The sequence below is a fragment of the Mustela lutreola genome, chromosome 15 (assembly GCF_030435805.1).
Source record: "Mustela lutreola isolate mMusLut2 chromosome 15, mMusLut2.pri, whole genome shotgun sequence".
Lineage (NCBI taxonomy): Eukaryota > Metazoa > Chordata > Mammalia > Carnivora > Mustelidae > Mustela > Mustela lutreola.
The window spans coordinates 24,874,584-24,895,735 of NC_081304.1; the positions used below are offsets into that span (position 1 = coordinate 24,874,584).

The 21,152-nt window shown below is 58.4% G+C and overlaps 1 protein-coding gene across 1 annotated transcript; it reads left to right on the forward strand.

The window, feature by feature from the left end:
- Positions 1-361: 361 nt before the first annotated feature.
- On the forward strand, positions 362-19,648 carry NGFR (nerve growth factor receptor). The gene is made up of 6 exons (XM_059149317.1): positions 362-567; positions 7,288-7,429; positions 10,813-11,172; positions 14,692-14,944; positions 16,418-16,578; positions 17,279-19,648. The coding sequence occupies exons 1-6, from the start codon at positions 493-495 to the stop codon at positions 17,578-17,580; spliced, it is 1,293 nt and encodes a 430-aa protein (XP_059005300.1). The 5' UTR covers positions 362-492; the 3' UTR covers positions 17,581-19,648.
- Positions 19,649-21,152: the final 1,504 nt, after the last annotated feature.

Below are 21,152 nucleotides of genomic sequence, written 5' to 3' on the forward strand. Positions count from 1 at the left end.
GATGGGTAAGACAGGGAACGCTGTGGGGGGTCTGCAGCGGAGAGGAACAGGAGCCGCAGAGGGGATGCCCTGGTCCCCGAGCCCACAGCATCCGGGAGCAACGCGCACGATCGCGGACCCGGCACTGGGTACCGGGGCGGAGTCTCGAGAGGCTCGGAGGGCCCGGCGCGGAAAAGCGGCCGCGGGGCGCGCGGGCGCGCATCTCCGCGCAAGTCCTCCTCCCTTCCCCTCCTCTGTCCTCCCCTCCCCTCCCCTCCTCTCCCCTGCCCGAAGCCACCCGGCGGGCGGGCGCGGTTCCGGGGGTGGGCGGGCTGGGCGGGGAGGAGGCGGGGCCGCCGCACTGGCTTCTCGCAGCCCCTCCCGCCCGCAGCCAGAGTGAGCGGAGCCTCAGCCAGCTCTGGGGGGCGGGCGCTGGAGCGCAGCGCAGCGCAGCCCTATCCGTCCGCGGACCGGACTCAACTGGAAGCCGAGCGCTGCCGCGGGAGGCGGGCGATGGGGGCAGGTGCCTCCGGCAGCGCCATGGACGGGCCGCGCCTGCTGCTGCTGCTGCTGCTGCTGCTCCTGGGGGTGAGTGCTAGCTGGAGGGCAACCCGCGCCCTCTCCCAGGACTGGAACCCCAGTGGGTTCAGGTTTCCCTAGGGAAAACAGAAGGGAGCTTTGGGATCCCAGATGCTGGGGATGGAAGGCGGGAGAGCAGTCCGCAGCCAGGATCCACGGAGGAGCGTCTAGGGTTCTCAGAGCGCAGGGGCGACCCTGAGGCCAAGGGTGGAGATGCGGGAGAGAGGGGCGCACGGATGCGCGTCCTCAGGTACGGCGGAGGGTGCGTGTGGAGGAGCTGAGAGGGGTCTCTCAGATGTCTGGGTTCTGAAGAGGGCGTTTGGATGCTGAGACCTCGAGGCGACTTTCTTCCTGAGCATCTTGATCTCTGGAGGGTCGTGGGACGGAACCCAGGCTAAAGGAAGAGGAATGGGACCGGGATTAGAGATCTGAGGGGCGAGAGGAGCAGGGGCGGGGAACCAGAGACAAGGAGATAGAACAATGGGGGAGGTCGGAGGGCCTGGAGGCAGAGGGGACCGGGCATCGGACAATGAGGGCCAGCCAGACAATGGGGGGGAGGGGTGTGGGAGGGTGAGCTTCGGGGGGGCGGGGGTCGCCTGAAGAGAGAGAAATGGGTTAGGGAGAGGAGAAAAAGGACGACAGCGAGGGAGAGAGATGCCAGTAAAATGCAAGAGGGCAGAGAAGGGAGAGCGGACCCCAAAGTGGCCGGGGCCACGCCTGCCCGCCGAGGGACAGTGGGACGAGCAGGCAGAGCAGAGGGACGGACGTTTCCCGCGCCTGTCGCGCGCTCTTTCTTGCGGCCTCGCCCAGTCTGGGAACTGCGGCTGGGGATCCGAGGCTGGGAAGGGAGCGCCCACTTCGCCGGGACGAACCCTCTCCTTGCTTCTCCTGCGCCCGGCGGGGTCCGCCGACGCGCTCATTCTGGAGGTTTGAAGCCGCGCGGGGGACCGGAAGGGATGGAGCGGGCATTGTGCCACCGGGTCTGGCCGCAGCCAAGTCTCAGGGTGCAGAGCGCCGGGACTCGAGAGGCGGGGAAGGTCCTGGCGGCGCGCAGCCGGGGGTCGCGGCTGCCGAGGCGGCCCGCAGGGGGCGCTGAGAGGCGAGGGCTGTGCCATCTGCCGCTGCGGGCGAGCCTGGGGCTGCGCGCCGCGCCCCCATTCGGACCCTCCATTAAGTTAAGCCGCCCGAGCTCGGCGCCCGCAGTTCTCACGGGTCCAGCGCCCAGGCGGGTCGGGATTCCGCACGCGCCCCAACCCTCCCCTCCCCCAGCTTTTGGTGGAAGACGCTGGGCACGGACCCGAACGGAGGCGCTCAGACGCCGCGGATTCCGCCTCCGCAGGGGACTGCGGATCCTCTTAAGCATCTAAGTCCATCGCGTAGTCCCAAGATAGTCAGGAGGTGTGACCTGTGTGGGCCCAGGAACGGAGTGCCACGGAGTTTGGCAATAGGAGTCCTCACTCTCCCTGCTGTCTTCATTTTTTTCCTGAGCGTTGCACCCCTAACCCCCATTTTGCAGGGAGGAAGACTGAGGCTCTGAAAGCTTAAACGACTTGGCCAAGATCTCAAAGCAAGTTAAACCAGAGTGCTAGCCAGGCTGTGCCGTGCCTGTTCCCAGCGCGGCACTCCCCATACTCCCCCATGCAGCCCATTCCCCGTAGGGGGGCACCCGGCGCCTTTCACCCGGCCTCTCGGCTGGCGGTGGAACCGTGGGGGCTGGGGTGGGCAGAGACCCTCTCTGGACGCTGGCCCCATCCCCGAAGCTCAGCTCCCTGCAGCTGTCAGTACCTGTGGCTTCTCTGGAGATTTGGGAGGGACTGCGGGCCGGTTTGCTGACTAACGCAACGGGTTAGAGATGCTTCTTGACTGGGGAGGTGGGACTGGGGCGGCCAGCAGTGCGGCCCCCGGAGCGGCGAGGGCGTGGGCTGCGGCCGGCTGCCGGGAAGAGTGCCCCCACCAATAGAGAAGAGGCGAGGGAAGAGGGGAGCTGGGCGCGGAGGGCCTGGGGGCTCGGGAAGGTGGACCCCACAGAGAGCGGGCTCCCCGCAGCCCCCGCGGCGCTTGCCTGCGCTTCGCCGGGCTGCTGTCTGCGGGCTGGCTGTGCGCACCGCGGCGGTCCGAGTTTCTTCCTGCGCCGCGGCGATGGAGTGCTGAAACCGGAGCGCGTCCCGGCGGCTCGGCTGGTGGGCCGCGCCGGTAATGGAGGCACTTTGTCATTCAGACGTCTGTAACCGGAGCCGCCCGGCTGGCTAATGCGCCTAATAGGGATGCAACGAGGGCAGCAAATGGGCGGACAGGAGCGGCCAGGCGCGGGGAGTGGGGGGGGTGCGGTTCCGGGATGGAAATTGGGGTCTTCCCCCACCCCCCTGTACCAGCCCAGGCCCATTCACGCGCCTAGATTCTTCCCGGGGTGTGTGTGTGTGTGTGTGTGCGGGGCAGGGAGGTGGTAATAATAAAATTGGCTGAGCGCCTACTATGTGCCACGCACTGCCCTGGGTAATGTCTTTTGTCATTTAATCCGTGTAAGATCCCTGCAGAGTAAATCTAGTTATTCCTATTTTACAGTTGAGGGAGTTGAACCTCTCAGACTTCCGGGGCATGAAAGCAGGCTTCCCGCGTCCGTGCGTGGTGGCGCCCTTGTTGGAACCCAGAATGATCATCTTGGGGTTTATTCTGTCCTCCGTGGACAAGGTCTCCCTCCCACCCCCATCCCCCACCGCCCTCTCCGCCCCAGCCTTCTAGATCACGGGACAGGAGGACCTTAACCATCACTAGCCCTAAATATTAGATCTGTGTCTCATGTCCTTGGCGCCACTCATTTGGCGCCCCTTCCCCCCACCCATAGTCCCCAGGCCCCTCTCAGACTCTTCCGACAGCCTCATCCTCAGTTAATTAGCTTGTCTCTTACCCCAAATTCAACTGCTATCTAAGGGAATAAAGCGCATGTGCCAGCGCCTCCCCGCGTTTGCATTGACCTCAAAAGACCCTCCACATATTTGAACACTCTCCTTCCCCATGGTGGTGGCTAATGGCTCCATTCACCTAAGGAACCCCTTTGCTGAAACTGTTGTGAATGGTTAGGGCTCGTCACACGGAAGCATTCATAGAGTTTCAAATTCTTTGAACCATTTTGGTGTGTTTTCTATTTTGTCCAATTTGAAAAAAAATTTAAGGTTTTTAAAAGTCAACAATTCTAAGGGTGATTCCACCTTCGTTTTTTGGAAGCCTTGAACTGGCAAGAGGATTGCAAATATTCTCAAAAATGGGATGAAATCATTCCATCAAATTGGAAATGAGTAAATGTAATAAATGTAGATTTCAGGCACAGAGGTCAGCTGATCGCTTTGGAGCAATAAGCCTAAATCCGCGTCATCCCTCCTTGCTTCCCAGCCAGGTAGAGGGCGTAGCATGAAGCCACTTAGCAGAATTGCCCCCGTGAGCCTCAGTTTCCCCAGCTGTCAGACAGGAGTTGAAGGCAGTCTCTCAAGTCCTTCTCCCTCAGCATCTTGGCTTCTGGAGTAGCTGTATGGAGTGATCTCTCCTCTCCCTCATGGGACTGTGATTTCCCTGGGCAGGGGTGGGGGAGGATAGGGTGGGGGTGGGGAGTCGGGGACCATGTCTCATTGGAAACACTTAGCTCAATGTTGAGCACATAGTTGTTAACTAATAAATGGTTATTAATCAATTAACTGAGGAGAGCAATTCCCATTCTCCTTTGGTCCCCCTGCCCTCTTCAGACTCTTCCTGGTGGGTCTTTCTTCATGTCTATCCTGCCCCTCCTCTTAGGCAGTTTCCTCTCTTTGGGCCTGACTACAGCTCCCCGCTTCCTCTGCCTCCCGGCCAGGCTCAGCAGCCCAGCCCACGACAAGACACTTACTTATCTGATAGCTAACATTTATGGAACTCCTCCTGTACACTGGACAGACTTGCATAAATTTTTTCATGTAAATTTCATGACAACCCTGAGCAGTAAATATTACCGATCCAACGTTTTGTATGGGAGAATACAGGCTTAGAGAGACTGGGAACTGCCCCAAAGTCACAGACCGTTAGGTAGCAGGTCTGGGGTGTTTTGAAATAGGACACATAGAACAAGCACAGGAAACACATGGTGACTAATTATGGGGCCTGGAGTCCAAATCGAGGACTTGGGAGAAGAGCGAGGATGGAGGGCTGTCGCCAGGAGAGCAGGCATCAAAGGAGAGGGGCAGGCAGAGGCCGCTGGAGTGCCACGGACAGACCCCCTCAGCTCTCCACTGCTCAGCTCTCTGCTGAGCTCAACCAATGGGAACCCAGCCAGCAGCCACAAACGAGGCAAGAAAGACCTTGGGAAAGAAAACAGAGGGCTCCTGAAGTGTGTGAACACCTTCATTTGGTGTCTACAGCATCTGAAGAGGCAGGTACTGTCACCATTATCTAAAGATAGAGAAACTGAGGCACAGAGAGATTTCAGCGTGTCCCAGGTCACCCAGCTCTGATCCATGAGTCAGAGCCACAGAGGGCCACCAAGGAGGAAGGCAGAACAGCTCACACCTTTTACTCCGAGAATACCCCCTTCCCCTCCCACCCTGTGCCGGCTCAGATCCCACCTACACTCCCGATGAACACCTTCCTGCCCAGGCTAGTTAACACGATTTCTACATCCAGTTTGATCTAATGAGTTAGAATGGTAGGGGAGGGGCTGCTCAGGTCACACTCTGGTGTCGGCAAAAACTGACAACTGATATCTTGACAGGAAGGAAGGAGAGAGAAACACTAAAAAAAAAAGAAAGAAAGAAAGAAAAGAAAGAAAAAAAAGGGCTGAGACAAAAGTGCGGTGGTGATTTGGGGTAAAGAACACGAGGCCTTCACGGCACTATCGCCCAGAATCATCACTGAGTCCCCCCTGAGTCATGCAGAAACCGTGAACATATATTCCAGAATGAGAAGGGTGCAGCCATCGTGGATAACATGAAAAACATTAGGTGATCAGAGCAGCAAATCCTCAATTCTTGGGAAATTCAGCTATCCTGAAAGTCACGCCCATCCTACATTTCCCGGCCAGGAGTTCTAGGTAATTGAGGTCGTTATTGTATTTGCACATTCTGAAATCCCATAAATATTCAGGTTGGGTACCAGGTGCTGGGGCAACTGCGGTCCTGCCCCGCCCAGGGTCTGACCGTCCAGTGGGGGACATTGCAGCATGTGCCTCACAGTAAACTGGGAAAACATGTCACAGGGCTGCTCTGCCTCCTGTGGGAGGTGTGGAGCTACAAGATCACTTCCTTGAAGTGACATTTAAGCATGAGCCTTCAAGGATGAAAAGAAATCCAAGCAGACCCTTCCCGAGTCTCTCTGTCCCTCCTGGGGGAAAGCCTACATCTGGGACACCCCCCGCCCCCACCCCTCCTGGTTTCTGGTCTGCAGATGTTCCCAGACCCGTGTTCCTACCACCTGGGAGAAGACGGTGGCAAATACCCCAGGACCCCCATCCTGTGCTGCCCTCACCCTCCCTGCTGGTCTCCTGAGACCACCAGCTGCCTCCTACACAGATCCCACCTGTCCAGCCCCCTCCTTTTACTGAACCCTGGTTAGACCTCAGAATGTTTTAAAGGACTGGAGGGAAAAAGGAGTATTTTTGGCTATGAGCTTGCCAACATGGAAGCAAGGAATGTCCAAAAGGACCTTTAACATTCTGCTCTAGTCCCATGACCCCAGAGCCCATGCTTCCTCCTGGCACCAAATGGGAGCTGCATGGTCTGAGGCCAGGGAAACAGGCTTTGGAGTTTTATTAGACGTGAAGAATTTTTTTAAGGACTAGAAACATAAAGCAAGCGGCCAGCACTCTCCACCCCCTCCCCCCAAGGGAATCTGGCGCTAAATTGTTCCATCCATGAGCAAAGAGCAAAGATGCCTCGGTGGCAGGAATCTGACTCCCCTTTCCCAGCGCTGTTCCAGCGCTGTTCCCACCGGCTGCATGGGGGCAGGGAGAGGAGAGGGCTGGTGGTTGGAAATCAGACTCTGGTAGAACTGGGCTGCTGGGTGGTGAGAGAAGCCAGCAGGCGCCCCTTTTTCCTTGCTTGGTGCCAGACTCTGGCCAATTGGCCCCAAGTGGACTCTGTCTCTGTGGGTGAGAAGGGAAGACTCAGAAAGGGAAAGCAGAACAGGCCAGGACACCAGGGAAGCATCTGGATTCGAACCCATGACCCCCAGCCTTCTGTCTTCTGCTCTTGGGTAGACACCACTCACTGACTAACATGTGAAACGGTAGAATTAAGGACGCAGAGGAGGGCCCTGCTAGCCTTTGCTAGAACAAGGCTTCCCTCTGCGTAGACAGAGCCCTGCAGCTGTCCCTCCAGGGAAGAGGCATTTTGGCCAGAGTTTAGCTGCCAGGGGCCTCCTTGGTGGGGAGCCCCATGCTGGCCAATGGCCCACTGCTGGGTCCCAGGCTGCCTTCCCCATGTGGTGTGTCCTCAGGATTCCAGAAGTTGCCATCACCCTAAGATGAACTCTGTAGAACGTGAGTGTCAGGGCTCTGACCTCACACCCCCGGCAGCCTGCAGGGGCACCCTGTCCCCGACTGCCTCTCTTCCCCCGGCCCCAGCTTTGATGTGCCTGATGCCTCCGTGGTGAGCTCATCCGGGCCCAGGTGGTTCCAATAGAAGACTTTAGGAGGGGGTGTTTGATCTCTGGGAAGACACCCCCTCTTGCTTCTCTCCCGGGTCTGACCTTCCCATCTATCCCCCCGCCCAGGTGTCCCTTGGAGGTGCCAAGGAGGCATGTCTCACCGGCCTGTACACCCACAGTGGGGAGTGCTGCAAAGCCTGCAACCTGGGTGAGGGGGTGGCCCAGCCTTGCGGAGCCAACCAGACTGTGTGTGAGCCCTGCCTGGATAGTGAGTACGGGGTCGGAACGGTGGGGGTGGGGTCGGGGGAGGGCCTGGGACGGGGTAGGGAGGGCACCAGGCCTGGCAGACACATGCCCACTAGAAGCCTGACAAGGGCTCTGCCTCCTGGCAGAGTCTCCTCCCCACCTCTGTGTGGGCACCAGAATGGGTCCGGCCCAGTATAGGAGGCGAGAAGGGAAACTGAGAATGGCTGAGGAAGTCTGCGGAGGGAGGAGGAGGACCTCACAAGGAGGGATCCCCAGGGGTGCCCCTTCCCAGCCCCCAGGTGGAGAGTCCTGGTAGGGGAGGAGTAGCTGAGGCTGAGACCAGCTAAAAATACCATCTGCGCTGTAAAATCAATGGCTGCCACTTACCCTCAGTGTGTTTGGGGGGAGGGGAGGAGGATCAAGTCCTGGCTGCCCTGGAAACTGACCTTGGGGGATCCTGGGAGCATGTGGCTATCTGTCCCCCCAGCTCTGACCAAGGAAGCAGAGCTTTCTAGAGGTAGCGGGAGCAGGGACTGTCCTCACTGTGGGGTGGTGTTAGACGGGAGAGGGGAGAGGGCTGCTGTGGCCCGTCCTACCTGGGATCTCCTCAGGAAGGGGAGAGAACCGCATTTTCTGGGGCTGCTGCTAAAGGATTCAGAAGGATGGCAGGTCTGGGGGCTGAATTCTGTGTGCTTTTGGTCCAGGCCTCTCTGTCCCTGCTGGATGCCCCCAGCCTCAGCTGCTGCCTTCAGGCCACCGGCTCAGTGCTCCTTTCCTGCCCAGAAACCTCCTCTCTCTGCCTAGTCACACCGTGCCTTCTAGGTGGCACGCATTGCACACCTGGGCCAGTGGGAACCATACCAGATTCTTCTTTAATCGTGATAGGAGCAAGGGTATAGGAACTGGGAACTCTTTTTTTATTTAAAAAATAGATTTTTTTGTTTATTTGAAAGAGAGAGAGAGAGAACACGGCGGGGTGGGGAGGGGTAGAGGGAGAGAAAGAGAATCCTAAGCAGACTCCCCGCTGAGCGTGGAGCTCCATATGGGGCTCGATCCTACAACCCCAAGATCATGACCCCAGCCCACATCAAGAGTCAGACATTTAACCAACTGAGCCACCCAGGTGTGGACCTCCAGGTTCCACCCTAGGAACTAAGAATGCTAAACTCATCTGCCTAGTCTGACATCTGGATTCCTCTCTACCACACCCCGCAAACACACACAGCCTTGTCTATCTGGCAACCCTAACTCCTTGGTGTTCCCATTCTCTGTGCTTGTGGTGGGTCCTGTAAGTCCATCCCATGGCAGAGAAGGGCCTGGGCCTAGATGGAGAGACTAGACATTCTGTCGTGCCTTTGCCACCTTTCCACTTGTCCTGGCCTCCCAGAGTTTCCATCCCAGGACAGGGCTGGCCAACCGTAGGCTACACCAAAACCTCCTCTCTCATTTCCTAGACTCCTGCCCAGGTCCTCTCTGCCCTGGACCCTAAGTCTCCCAGGATGGGAACCCACTCCCTTCTGTCAAAGCAAGAGGTGGGGTAGAGAAGCCCAAAAGAGGGAGGCTCGGGCATCTCCGGGGAACGAGGGACAGGAGCTGGAGACCAGCGAGGAGGTGGTGGCGGGAGTCCTCCCTCCCATTTGTTCCCCCTGTTCCCCTCCCCCCTCCAGCTGTGTTAACAGGCTGCCTTTATAAGCTCACTTTATGGCATTGGAGACCCCAGCGGACATTTCCCTCTATCCTCAAAACGTTTCCACAAGGAAACCCATTAAGCTCCTGCCTTCATTCTCTGCCAAAAAATACCACATTTCCCCCACCCCCCCTAAAACTGTCTCCCAGGAGTTTCCTACTAATTTTCTGTGCTTTCCCATGGGCAGTCCCCCTCCCCAATTCTCTCCCCCTCCAGTGTGACTAAACCCACCCCCTGCCACATGTCAACCAGATAGAATCCTCCTGTTTGTATAAGCTGGACATCCTGCATTTGGAAGTCCTTTCTGCAGACCCTCTCCCTGGGACCCAAGTTCACTAGACTTGCCATTGTCCACTCCGGGGGGCCCAACCTTTGCAGGATCCCTGTGGTGTGTATAGTGCTTTATGGTAGAATTTCATTTATTCCCCACCCCAACCCTGTGAGTGGAGATACTACTCTCTGTTTTACAGAGAAAGAAAAAACTCAAAAGAGGTGAAGGAAAACACCCAGAGTCACAGCTAATAAGTGGCGGAAGCAGGTTTTAGGTCCAAGTGAGCTCCATCCCTGGGAAGAGAGACCCAGGGGTTCGGCCTCTGCCAAGACTGGCTTAAAACTGCTCTCCTTCCAGGCCTGTCCTTGTCTTGTCTTCTCTTCCCCCTCAGCGGCTTTCCTTTTCATTTCTCTCTGCTTTTCTTTTGCATCCGCTTCTCCACTCCTACCCTGAAGATAAGGGCTCCGTGCTCCTGGTGTCTCGGTTCCTTTAGAGAAGTCTGAGATCAGAACCCAGGGCAGGCTTTCATTTTCCTTTAGTGGGATCCTAGTCTTTACTTCTACTTCCACATGCTGAATACACCCTCCTTTCCTGGCTCCCGGTTCCTAAATCCTGCTCTTTCTGCCCCTGGAGCAAGGGTACATCCTTCTGCATTCCGACTGGCACAGAGTTCTGCACCTGGGCGGGTAGGGATGAAGAGGATTTGGCTCTTTGCCTTCCCCTTCCTTGCACTTGGAGGAGAGGACCCCTGGCGTTCCTCCCTTTGTTCTATCAGACATCATAGCCATTAAGAGAGCATGAGTCAAGGGTGAGCTTGGAAAGCTCCTCTTTGTGCCACTGGGAAGGGCAGACGACTATACAGGCAAGTCCTTCTTGCTTTCTCAGCTCCAATCCCTCCTGCTGATTCGTTGTCTGGAGCCAAGCCCTTAAGCAGCGTGGGGTAGCGCCATGGGTGGGAAATTCTGCGGTCTAACCCTGGTCGGGCCACACCTGAGCCCCCACCTGCGCAAAGAGGACTAGAAGGGCAGCGGAGGCGGGAGGCTCCCTCATGAAGGCCCGCCTGTGCCTGGGTTGGGTTGACAGCCCAGTTCCGGCCCCCGGGGAGGGCTGGGTGGGAACCACGCTCAGATTATTCCTTAATCACGCTGGGAACAAGGGTCCAGGGCTGGGAACTCTCGAAGAGTATTTGCCAAGAAATGTACCCGGCTCCAGCTGGGTTACCCACGAAGCCTCACTCTCCAGGCCTCCCGCACCCAGGGCTCCTGGCCACCCCCCCCCCCCCCCCCCGCCGCTCCTCCTTCCCCCTGGGTCGCCTTTAGATCTCACAGATGTGGGGAGGGGGGTGGGTCCCGAAGGTTCGGGGAGCGGCCCCTGCATCCCTGGTGCCCAGGCAGCGGGCGGCGACCTTCCGGGCCCCTGGCTGTCCCGCGCGTCCATCTGCCCACAGGCGTGACCTTCTCGGACGTGGTGAGCGCCACCGAGCCGTGCAAGCCGTGCACTGAGTGCGTGGGGCTGCAGAGCATGTCGGCGCCGTGCGTGGAGGCGGACGACGCCGTGTGTCGCTGTGCCTACGGCTACTACCAGGACGAGACTACGGGCCGCTGTGAGGCATGCCGCGTGTGCGAGGCGGGCTCGGGCCTCGTGTTCTCGTGCCAGGACCGGCAGAACACCGTGTGCGAGGAGTGCCCTGACGGCACATATTCCGACGAGGCCAACCACGTGGACCCGTGCCTGCCCTGCACCGTGTGCGAGGACACCGAGCGCCAGCTGCGCGAGTGCACGCGCTGGGCGGACGCCGAGTGCGAGGGTGAGCGCGCCGGGCCGAGGGCGCCCCCTGGGGGTCGGGGAGGGCCAGGCCGGGGCGGGTGGGGGAGGCCGCCGCCCTCCTTGGAAGCCCAGGTCCAAGGGACCTCCTTTCACCGCGTCCTTCCGTGGGCTGCGTGTTGGGAATGCCTCCAGCCTCCTCCCAGGCCACAGCTACTCCACTCCAACTCAGTTTCTAGGGCTTTCTTCGCCGGTGGCTGCCCTCCCGGGGTTGGATGAGCGGCAGATAAGCAACTTGGAGGTGGCCACTGTGGCCCAGCACAGTGCAGGACATGTCTGACTCTTGAGCAGGCTCTCTGGGCTGGGAAAAGGGCCTTGAGGAGTCTCAAGTGTTGGGACCCTTTGGCTGGGAGGCATGGTGTGGGTCCACAGTGGTTTATGGCTCTGGCACCTTGGATGGAATCTGCTCTGTCACTAGCTGAGTGATGGTGGGGAGGTCACTCTTGTCTCTGGACTTCAGTTTCCTCATTGGTCATCCAATTTTCAGCGGTGTCCCGGTCGTGGATTAGGGAAGGTGACTGGCCCACTTTAAGTGGTGTTGTCTGGGGGCGGGGTCTACAGTGGTTGTTACCCTTCAGCAGAGGATGGTGTTGGACTCAGGGAATGCTAAGGAGGTGGTGGGCGCAGAGGAAGAAGGGCAGCAGGAGACCCAGGGTTCAGGAGCTCAAGGAGGAGATGGGCACACATGGAGGGCTGTCAGCCCCAGGGTGGGGGGTAGGAACTGGTGTGCTCACCTTAGTCGGGCATCGGGTCCCAAGGAGTGCACCTAGTTCCTGGGACAATGCCTTTATTTTCTGTCCATCCCTCGTGCCTGGGCACCTCATTAGCTACTTCCCTTGGGGACCTCTCCCTCAGGGTGCCTTCACTCTAAGCAACCAGTACCTCCTTCAGGGAGCCCCAAGTTTGTGATGAGGTAGACATCCCAGCATTTAGGTCCCAGGAGGTCCCCCATTCTGGGGGAGGCAGCACAGCCTCTGCCTTCAGTCCATCCCCAGTCAGATGGAGGAGACAGATTCCCTGCTGTGGGGAGTGTGGCTGCCTTCTGCATCCCGCTATCCCTGGTTCCGGGAGCTCAAGCTGGGGAGGGTGGTTAAACTGGGCTGAGGCCAGGTGTGTGTGTGTGTGTGTGTGTGTGTGAAGCTTCCTGCATGGGGGTTGGGAAGGGTCGGGGGAATGGGCCCCAGAATGGAGTGGTTCTGGTGGTGATTGCCCTCAGCCAGGAGACAGGCAAGTGGCGTCAGGCACAGGGCAGAGCTGGGAGGGAGATCCAGCAGCTGGCGGGCGGGCAGCACTGTTCACGGGCAAGTCTAGACCAGCCAGCAGGGGGACTTAGTCAGGGGCGCGGTTAGAGCAAAGAAAGGTGGTGGCTGGGGAGGGGAGGGTCCCGCCTTTGGACGTGTTCACAGGTTCCTCTCAGGCACCACCCTAGTCCCCCAGCCATCCTGAAGGAAGAGGGTACCCCCGACGGCTGTGTTTATCCCTGCTCCTCTTCTGTTCTCTGCTCTAGCCTCTGAAGGGTTAAATGTCAGCTGGAGCGGAGGGAATCTTCAGGAAATGGAACTGGATGGTGGTTTGGTTGCCCCCCCCCCTCCAGTACATTGTACTTTCTTGTGTATACATTTCAGGTGTCAACATGGTGACTCACTCAGCCTTGGGGTCTCTTCCTCCCCCTCTCACCCCAGTGAAATTTGGGTTTAGGAGTAACTGGTCCCTCTCTCCACCCCCAAGTCTGACAGCTCCCATTCCGGAAATGGCTGTCAGGACTCGCCAAGGGCTTAGGGGGTTGGAATGCTGGTGGACATGGCCCCATCTGGATCTCATCCTGCTGTCCCCACCCCCCGCTCAGCCCTGCCCCAAAGGGAACTGGAGGGATGAGGAGAAAGTGCCCTGCACAGCCCTGTCTTAAGCCTGGTCTGTCCTTTAATGCCCACTGCCAGTCTTTCCCCTTTGAGATTTCTGGAACCTCTGTGATGGCCTGACTTACCAACACCCCCCAACATACCTTCGGCCGCTGGGGTGGAGGGGGGTCCTAGCCAGTTGTTTCTCAGCCTCAGGGCTCAGAAGTCCCCACCAGCTTGCCCAGTCCCCTAGCAGGGCAAGAAAAAACCCTCCCCAGTCCGACACCCTGTCTGGGCTGCCAAACAACAGGGCTGTGTCTCCACTTCCCGCCCTACCACTGCCCCCCAGGGCTGAGCTGGGGGAGGGGGAAGATGGGGCAGCAGGTGGCAGCCCCCTCCCTAGTGCCAGCCAGATGGATTCCAGATTCACCTCAGGGGGCCTTACCCCTCAGAAGGTGCTGAAAATGGGGGCCTTTCTTCGTCTTGAGCCGAGGAGGCCCGAGAAACCAGGGGCAGCTTCCACTCCGACTTGGGTGGGCAAACAGGGTGGAGCCAGGGAAGAAATGCCTCCCCTTCACCCCATTGGCATGTCCTGTCTGCTGCCTGTCCCTGCCCCAGGCGTGGGAAGTGAGAACGGATGGGGTAGGCAACTTTGCCCAGACGGGTACCCCCAGGCCGTCTGGAGCCACAGCCCCTGGGACAGCCCCTGGCTGGGTGGCACAGTGGAAAATCCCGCCCACTGGTGCCAGGAGGTGCCAGGCTCCCTGTCAGGGAGGCTGGCAGTGCCCACTGACATGAGAGGGCCAAGGTGGGTGGCAAGGCACAGTCCTCCCCGCCACCCCCTCGCCCAGGCAGTGGATAGTATCTTCTTTGGAGGCCTTTACCCCACCAACAGTCGGCTTCCGCCCAGGGAGGCTGGGGACTACCCAATGCTATCTTCTCTGGCTGGCAAGACCACATGGTTTGGTTTGAGGGCCACACAAGACCAGAAACTGGCTAGCCGCTAGCTAAGGGCCAGCTGGAGGGAAGCCAGCCAGCTGGTTACCCTCTACCCCGGCCAAGCCCAGAGTTAGGGCATCAGAGACCATAAGGGAGGCCGGGTGCCAGTTCTTGGGGAGTTGGTTTGCGGGAAGGTGTCTTTCTGTCCAGACCTGAGTACCCTCATCCTTCCTCAGGACCAGGATGACTGGGACTGTTGGGACAAACTGGGACAAGGCAGAGTATGACATTTTCCCAGAGCGATGCCAGCTAGAGGCCTCCTGGTACCCACTCTCTCTTCTGGGTGTGTTTGCCTCCATGCCAGGCTTCCGGGTACCAGGGGAGGCAAAATAGAGTCCTAGGGTCCCAACTGTACCTCAGACGCAAGGGGGCTTAGAGACGGTCTCTCTTAGCATCCCCATGCTATAGATGGGGATTTGAGGTGTTGAGATTCGAAGGGTCTGGTCCAGGGTCACACAGTAAGTCAAGGACAGAGCTGAAGGGGACCCAGGCCCTTGCTCTTCTCTACCGTCATGACTCATAGTCACAATCCTGGCTCTGACCCTCCCTGTGTAACAGCCTGGCGCAAGGCAGGGCCTGGGGAAGAAGGGCTGGAGCCGGTCAGTAGGGCAGGGGAGGGGCCTGGGTGGGGAGCGGGCCCTCACTCCTGCAGCTCCTTCCCCCAGAGATCCCTGGCCGGTGGATTACCAGGTCCACGCCTTCGGAGGGTTCAGACAGCACCGCCCCCAGCACAGAGGAACCCGAGGGACCTCCAGAGCAAGACATCATAGCCAGCACAGTGACAGATGCGGTGACCACAGTGATGGGCAGCTCTCAGCCCGTAGTGACCCGAGGCACTGCCGACAACCTCATCCCTGTCTACTGCTCCATCCTGGCTGCTGTGGTTGTGGGCCTGGTGGCCTATATTGCCTTCAAGAGGTGAGGGGGGAGGGGCAGGGGACAGACAACTGGGCCTCTGCTCTCAAGGAGGGCTTTACCATGATCTTGACCTGAAAATTCACACACTTTTTAGAGTCAACCCCAAACCATCTCATCCTCACCACCTGCTGCCCCTCGCCGGGGGTGGAGGGGTGGGGGGGTGATTCCTGTCCTGTCTGGCACCAGCACCACCCCGCTCCCACACTGCTCCCCTCCCTGACTCCCCGCCCCCAACTGCACACCGAGCTTTCTTTACCAGCCACCTGTGCCATCATCCCTCAAACCTCATTGCCCGCCAATGACCTATGTCCTCATGGGTCTCTTCCGTCCCATGTCACATTGGGGATGTCATCAATCCATCAATCCATCCAGAAATTCAAGATGTGCAAGAACTTCTGGAAATAGTTTTATTTATTTATTTATTTTTAAAGATTTTTTTATTTGTTTGAGAGAGAGAGAGGGAGAGAGCATGAGCTAGGGGAGGAGCAGAAGGGGAGGGAGAGGGAGAGAGAGAATCCCAAGCAGACTCCACGCTGAGCGCAGAGCCTACGTGGGGCGCCATCTCACCACCCTGAGATCACTACCTGAGCCAAAATCAAGGGTCAGACACTCAATGGACTGAGCCATCCAGGCGCCCCTGGAAAGTGTTTTAAATGTTCCAGTGCATTTTCCATTCCTAAAAAGAAAATCTTCAAAGTAATCCATGCTTGTTTGGGTAAATGCAAACAAGACCAATGTCTTGTAAAGCAAAAAGTAAAAGACCTCTTTTATCTCTCCAAATCCTACCTCTCTCCTCATTGGAATCTGTTTGGAATGGATCCTTTCCAGCCATTTTCTGTGCCTTTATAAACACATGTACATAAAACTTTTTACAGTTAGACATAAACACAGAGAAGGGTGTTTTTTTTTTTTTTTTTAAGCATCAGTGGGTTCCCACTCTCCATATTCTACAACTTACCTTTCTACTTAATCTCCCTTGGGAGAGCTTTCCCCAGGACATTTGGATTATCTGATTGTTTGTAAGTGTTCACTCGATGTATGGATGGATCCTAATTCATTTGAAGTCTTCTTTTGATGCTCGTTTGACTTATTTTCAGCTTTTTCTTATTGCTAATAATAGCAGAGGAAATCCTGGTGCATATCCCCGCACACATGTGGGAGTAGTTTAGCAGGGTAGACTGGGAACAGTGGAATTCCGGAGAAATCACTGGGCGCACCATGCATTGTGCGAACATTCATGGAACCCTTGCGGTGTGCACCGAGCCCTGAGACCCGGTCTGCCCGCACAGTGCTTCTGGTACAGGCCAGGGGCGGGCGGAGATGGAGAGGAAAAAGAACCTTAGGTGGTCTAGTGGCTCTGCTTGGGGGGGCCTGCTAGGGCCCCGGCCCCCACACATCAGAGCACAGATCCCTGAGGTCCCTGGCCTGTGCGGGCCCTCGTCCCCTGAGCCTGGGCCTGTCCTCTGGCTCCAGGTGGAACAGCTGCAAACAGAACAAGCAAGGAGCCAACAGCAGGCCCGCGAACCAGACACCCCCGCCGGAGGGAGAAAAGCTTCACAGTGACAGTGGCATCTCAGTGGACAGCCAGAGCCTGCATGACCAGCAGCCCCACACGCAGACTGCCGCAGGCCAGGGTGAGCAGTGAGGCTGCAGGGAGGGGGAAACTGAGGTAGGAAGGAAAGGAGTGAGTGAGGGTAGACTGTTGGAAGGACTGCTGGAGGGGCGGGCTCCCAGGGAACAGGGCCTCTGTGTGGGATGGGAGAAGCAGGCAAGTAAGCAATCGAGGAGGAGAGGTCTTTCCAGTGGAGAGATGTGGGAGGGGAGAGCTTTGGACAAACCGGTGCATCCAGACTCATCAAGCTAATTGTGCCCCCTAGGGCTAATTACTCCCCAAAGTGGCTGCGATTAGCCTCCTGCCCTAGACTTCTGGGGAACAAGTAGTTAATGATGGGCCCTAATTAGTGGCCCAGAGCCCAGCTCCAGGACACTTGCTGTGGTGGAGTCTGGGACTGAGTGTTGTCCCTCCTCTGCCCTGCCATCTCGCCCAGTTGCTGGGGGGGAGGGGGGGAGGGGGTGCCGGGTGAGATGGCAAGGGTAATGCTGACGCTATGGGCAAGAGAGGAGGCGAGTCAGCACCCCTAGACCCCTCTGCGGCCCTGCCCCCCATCCAAGACCTCTGCCTCCAGGCCCTGGGTAAGGCTTCCTCCTCCCTCCCCCTACCAGGGAGGAGAAATCCTCAGCCTTTCTTGGGTCTTAGCCCAGGGGCCCCCATGCCCGCTGTAGGGAGCAGGGGGTGTGGCAGGTTGCCTCTGACGCCCCCCTGGTTCTTGGCAGCCCTCAAGGGGGATGGAGGTCTCTACAGCAGTCTGCCACCAGCCAAGCGGGAGGAGGTGGAGAAGCTGCTCAACGGCTCTGCGGGGGACACCTGGCGACACCTGGCTGGTGAGCTGGGCTACCAGCCGGAGCACATAGACTCCTTCACCCATGAGGCCTGCCCCGTCCGAGCCCTGCTTGCCAGCTGGGCCGCCCAGGACAGCGCGACGCTCGACGCCCTCCTGGCGGCCCTGCGCCGCATTCAGCGAGCCGACATTGTCGAGAGCCTGTGTAGCGAGTCCACGGCCACGTCCCCTGTGTGAGCCGCCCCCCCAGAGCCCCTGCCCTGCCCCCACATTCCGACGACTGATGCTCCAGCCGCCCCCACAGGCCAGCGTCAGAGCTGAGCTCCTCTGGGCAGGGCCGTGGGGCCCAGGCCCCTACACCACTGCCCTGTCCCAGCTCCTGTGTGGCCCCGTCGCTTCTGATCACTCTTTCCGGTGCCAGAAGGGCCCCTGCTGCCCCTCTCACCCCTGCCCCTAAGCATCCCATCTGCATCTTCTGCTCCCCTCTCCCCACATTTCGAGGTGGACCAGCCCTTCCCAACTCAGCAGGTGTCAGGCCTGGGGGGCTGACACCAAGGGCGGTCTTGGGGGTGATGACAAAGCCCCAGAGACTCAAAGGGAGAGACTGAGGAACCAGAGCCATGGGCTCTACACTGTGAACTTGGGGAATGAGGGACCATCACTGTGGCCTACGTCCTCCCTCAGCCCCCTCACCCTACTCTCTGGCCCAAGATGAAGACAACCAGAGGCTTGTCAGAGCTGCAAGGGGGTTTTCAAGTCTAGTCCTACCCCCTTGTTTCATGTCTAGGACAGACAGGCCCAGAGAGAGGGAGCGACTTGCCCAAAGCCACCCAGCAATGGGGAAGACAGACGTGGGCTGGCCCCCCGCTCTCTGAATTAAGGGGTGCAACCTTCAGGTTTTCTTGAGGTTAGAGAGCCGGCTGAGGGGTTGTGGGGGGCAGGGAACCCTCTGGGAAATGTCTCAAAGCCAAATCCAGTGTGCCCTCCACCACCTCCAGGCCTGTCCAACCCCTATGGAGATGGGAGGCTTCGCCCAAGTCCTGGTGGACTGATCCATCACGGTCAGAGGTGGACTTGATGGAGCATGGTTTGAGGTTTGTGGAAAAGGATGCCGCTCCCCTTTGCCAGTCCCGCTCGGGCATGCCAATGTGGTGTCCACGGTGTGGCCCAGTGTGCAGGTGGCTTCCATCCCAGCACAGACCCGGAGCCAACATAGGCAGTGTCTTCTCCTAAAGCCAGGCCTGGGGGTCAGGGACTAAGGACCCCCAACCTGGAACAAACACACACACACACACACAGCAATCCTGCTTTTCTCCCCAAGTTTTTTCTCTTGGGCTGGGACCGGATCCTGCCCAGGGCAGCTGCCAGAGAAGCACTGAAGGGATTTGAACTCGGCTTGCCCTCTTTCCTCGCCCCTGGTTTGGCGGGCCAAGGAAGGCTGAGGCTTGAACTGGCGTCTGGCTTCCGAGGGCCTGCACGTGGAGGAATGCTCCCCCCATCCTTCCTTTTCCTGCGAGCCTGGGTTTGGCTGGGCTCCGACCGCTGCAGAGAAGAAAAGCGGACCAGTGTGGGAACGCAGCAAGAAGGAATGGAGGGAGACTGTGGCCCGCAGAGGGCCTCCCCACGTTGAGAAGACCCTGCGAAGGACTGTTTGTTCCCTAGCTTGGTGCCAGAAAGGGGCCGTGAGGTCTCACGAGGTCCCTCCTGGCCTGTTCTGTTTTGCTTGACGTTGGAATGAGTGTGGCGCCCCTCTATTTAGCATGACCGAGCCCCGAACCCCAAGCAGGGTGTGCGTGCTGACAGCTACCCTAGCCCCAGCCCAGGGTTTTCCCAGCTCCTTGTAAGGCAGTGGGAACATTGTAAGTAGATGGCATTTCTGTGACCTCAATCTGACAGGAGGGAGGAGGGAGCTCACCTGCTGGCCCCCACCTGCGCACCTGGAGAGCGGGACAGGATCTGAGTGTATTTATTTTCCTCCCCAGCAGCTGGGGAGGGGGTTGGGGTACCGCAAGTATGTTTTAGCATGTGTTTGGTTCTGGGGCCCCTTCCGCCTCCCTTTAGGCTGAGATGAAATCCTTTTCGCCACCTAGCTGGGGGCTGTGAGCCCCAGACTCCCTGTCACCTCCCCCTTGCATCCTGTGTAATCATTTCTTGGGCCTTCCTAAAACCTACACATAAAACATAAATGATGAACATTATAATAGCAAAGAAAGAAAGCCAGTGCAAAGAGATTTTCTGGAAATGCATGTGATTGGAGCCAAGTGGGGGTTGTGTGTGGCAGGAGGGACCCAGGTATACTTTCTGATTTCATGAGTTCCTGTCCTATTGTTTCTCTCCTGCCCCCCACCCGCACAAAATGGGGAGTGTTCATAGAAATCGAGCAAATCCACATGTGTAGCCATGAAGTTAATTTAAGTGGGATAGGGAAGGCATGGGGGCCCTCTGCCCCCAGGTTTTGGCGAGAAAAGTGAAAATGACCATGCAGGAAGCCGGCCAGCTGTGAACTTGACCAGATGTCAGAAGTGAAACTGACCACAGGGGAGCCAGAGGCTGGGTAGGAGGGCCGGGTCACAACCCCACAGCTCCCAGCCACCCACATGGCCTGGGAGCCGCACACTCACACCCACACACAAGCACACACACAGGGTCTGGCTCCAGATGGCCTGGCAGGAGCCTGGCTGCTTGGCCTGCACAGAGGCAGGCCCCTCCCTTGTGGCTCTCGAGGGGGGCAGGTCCCAAACCCGGCTCCTGGCAGCCTGGCTTCCCAGCCCTGCCTGGCCCGGGAGTGGCAGGATTCCCGGCCCCAGGCCTGTGCCCCTCTCTAAGGCTGTTCCGGCAGCTGGTCAGAGCAGCTCAGCCTCTGCTGGGCCCTTGGCCGGGTCTTCTGGTGGGGCTGGCTCATGGCTGCTGGGGAAGGCCACGGGAGGCTTGCTCTTCCCAGAAAGAACAGAAAACAAATCTTCGTGGTCTCAGGATCACGCAGGAGCCAGCCGGGCCCCAGCCAAGCCCCAGCCAAGGATTAGATGAGGGCAGAGAGTGGGGCTACCTTCCATCTCCCACCACCACCCCCATGTCTGTGAAGGCTGTGAAGAGCGCCTGTGGAGGAGGGTGATTCGGAGTTGATGAGAGAGACGATCTGGTACTTGGATAATCCCCAGCACGATGAGGGAGACAGGCTGTGTCTTGAGGTAGCCTTCTGTCTGCTGGAAAAAACACAGCCCTGGACCTTGGGTACCTCTCCTCTGATGAGAGAGGTACAACCCCCGCCCTCAGAGGGCCCCCATTCTGTTGGGGGGAAAATACCTCTAATTTGGTGGGGGAGAGCCAGATGCTGCCTGTGGGAATAAGGGAGACCCAGTCCCGGGATCCCGAGCAGGAGACCGCAAACAGGGCCTGGGTGGTGTGCCGTGCCATGCCAGGGGTGAGTAGGGCGCTCAAGTTGGAGACTTGTCAGAAAAGGGATATTGAAGCTGAGCTGTTACCGAGAGTGGAGTCAACAGACTGGGGGAGGAGAGCGTTACTGGCAGAGGACACAGCTCAGCAAAGGCCCCGAAGAAAGAGCAGAGCACATGCGGGCGTGGCGAGGCTCCTATGCCTGGAGCCCAGAGAGAAAAGGTCAGCGGGGCCAGATAGGGAAGGGCTCACAAAGAGACAGGCTAAGGGGTCTGGACTACGTTCTGAGAACACTGGGGAGCCACGGAGGGATTTTTAAGGGGGGGGGTGTCCCACAGACAGACTTCCTCTGAGAAAGCCCTCACTCTGGCTGCAGTTCGGAGGCTGGAGTGTGGCAGAAGAGGCGGGGAGGTGGA

Bases quoted from the DNA above. Each gene is read 5' to 3' on its own strand.
- NGFR (XM_059149317.1), top strand. From the start codon at position 493: ATGGGGGCAGGTGCCTCCGGCAGCGCCATGGACGGGCCGCGCCTGCTG. The intron at 7,430-10,812 runs GTGAGTACGGGG...ATCTGCCCACAG, and splicing joins GTGTGAGCCCTGCCTGGATA to GCGTGACCTTCTCGGACGTG. The intron at 16,579-17,278 runs GTGAGCAGTGAG...GGTTCTTGGCAG, and splicing joins GCAGACTGCCGCAGGCCAGG to CCCTCAAGGGGGATGGAGGT.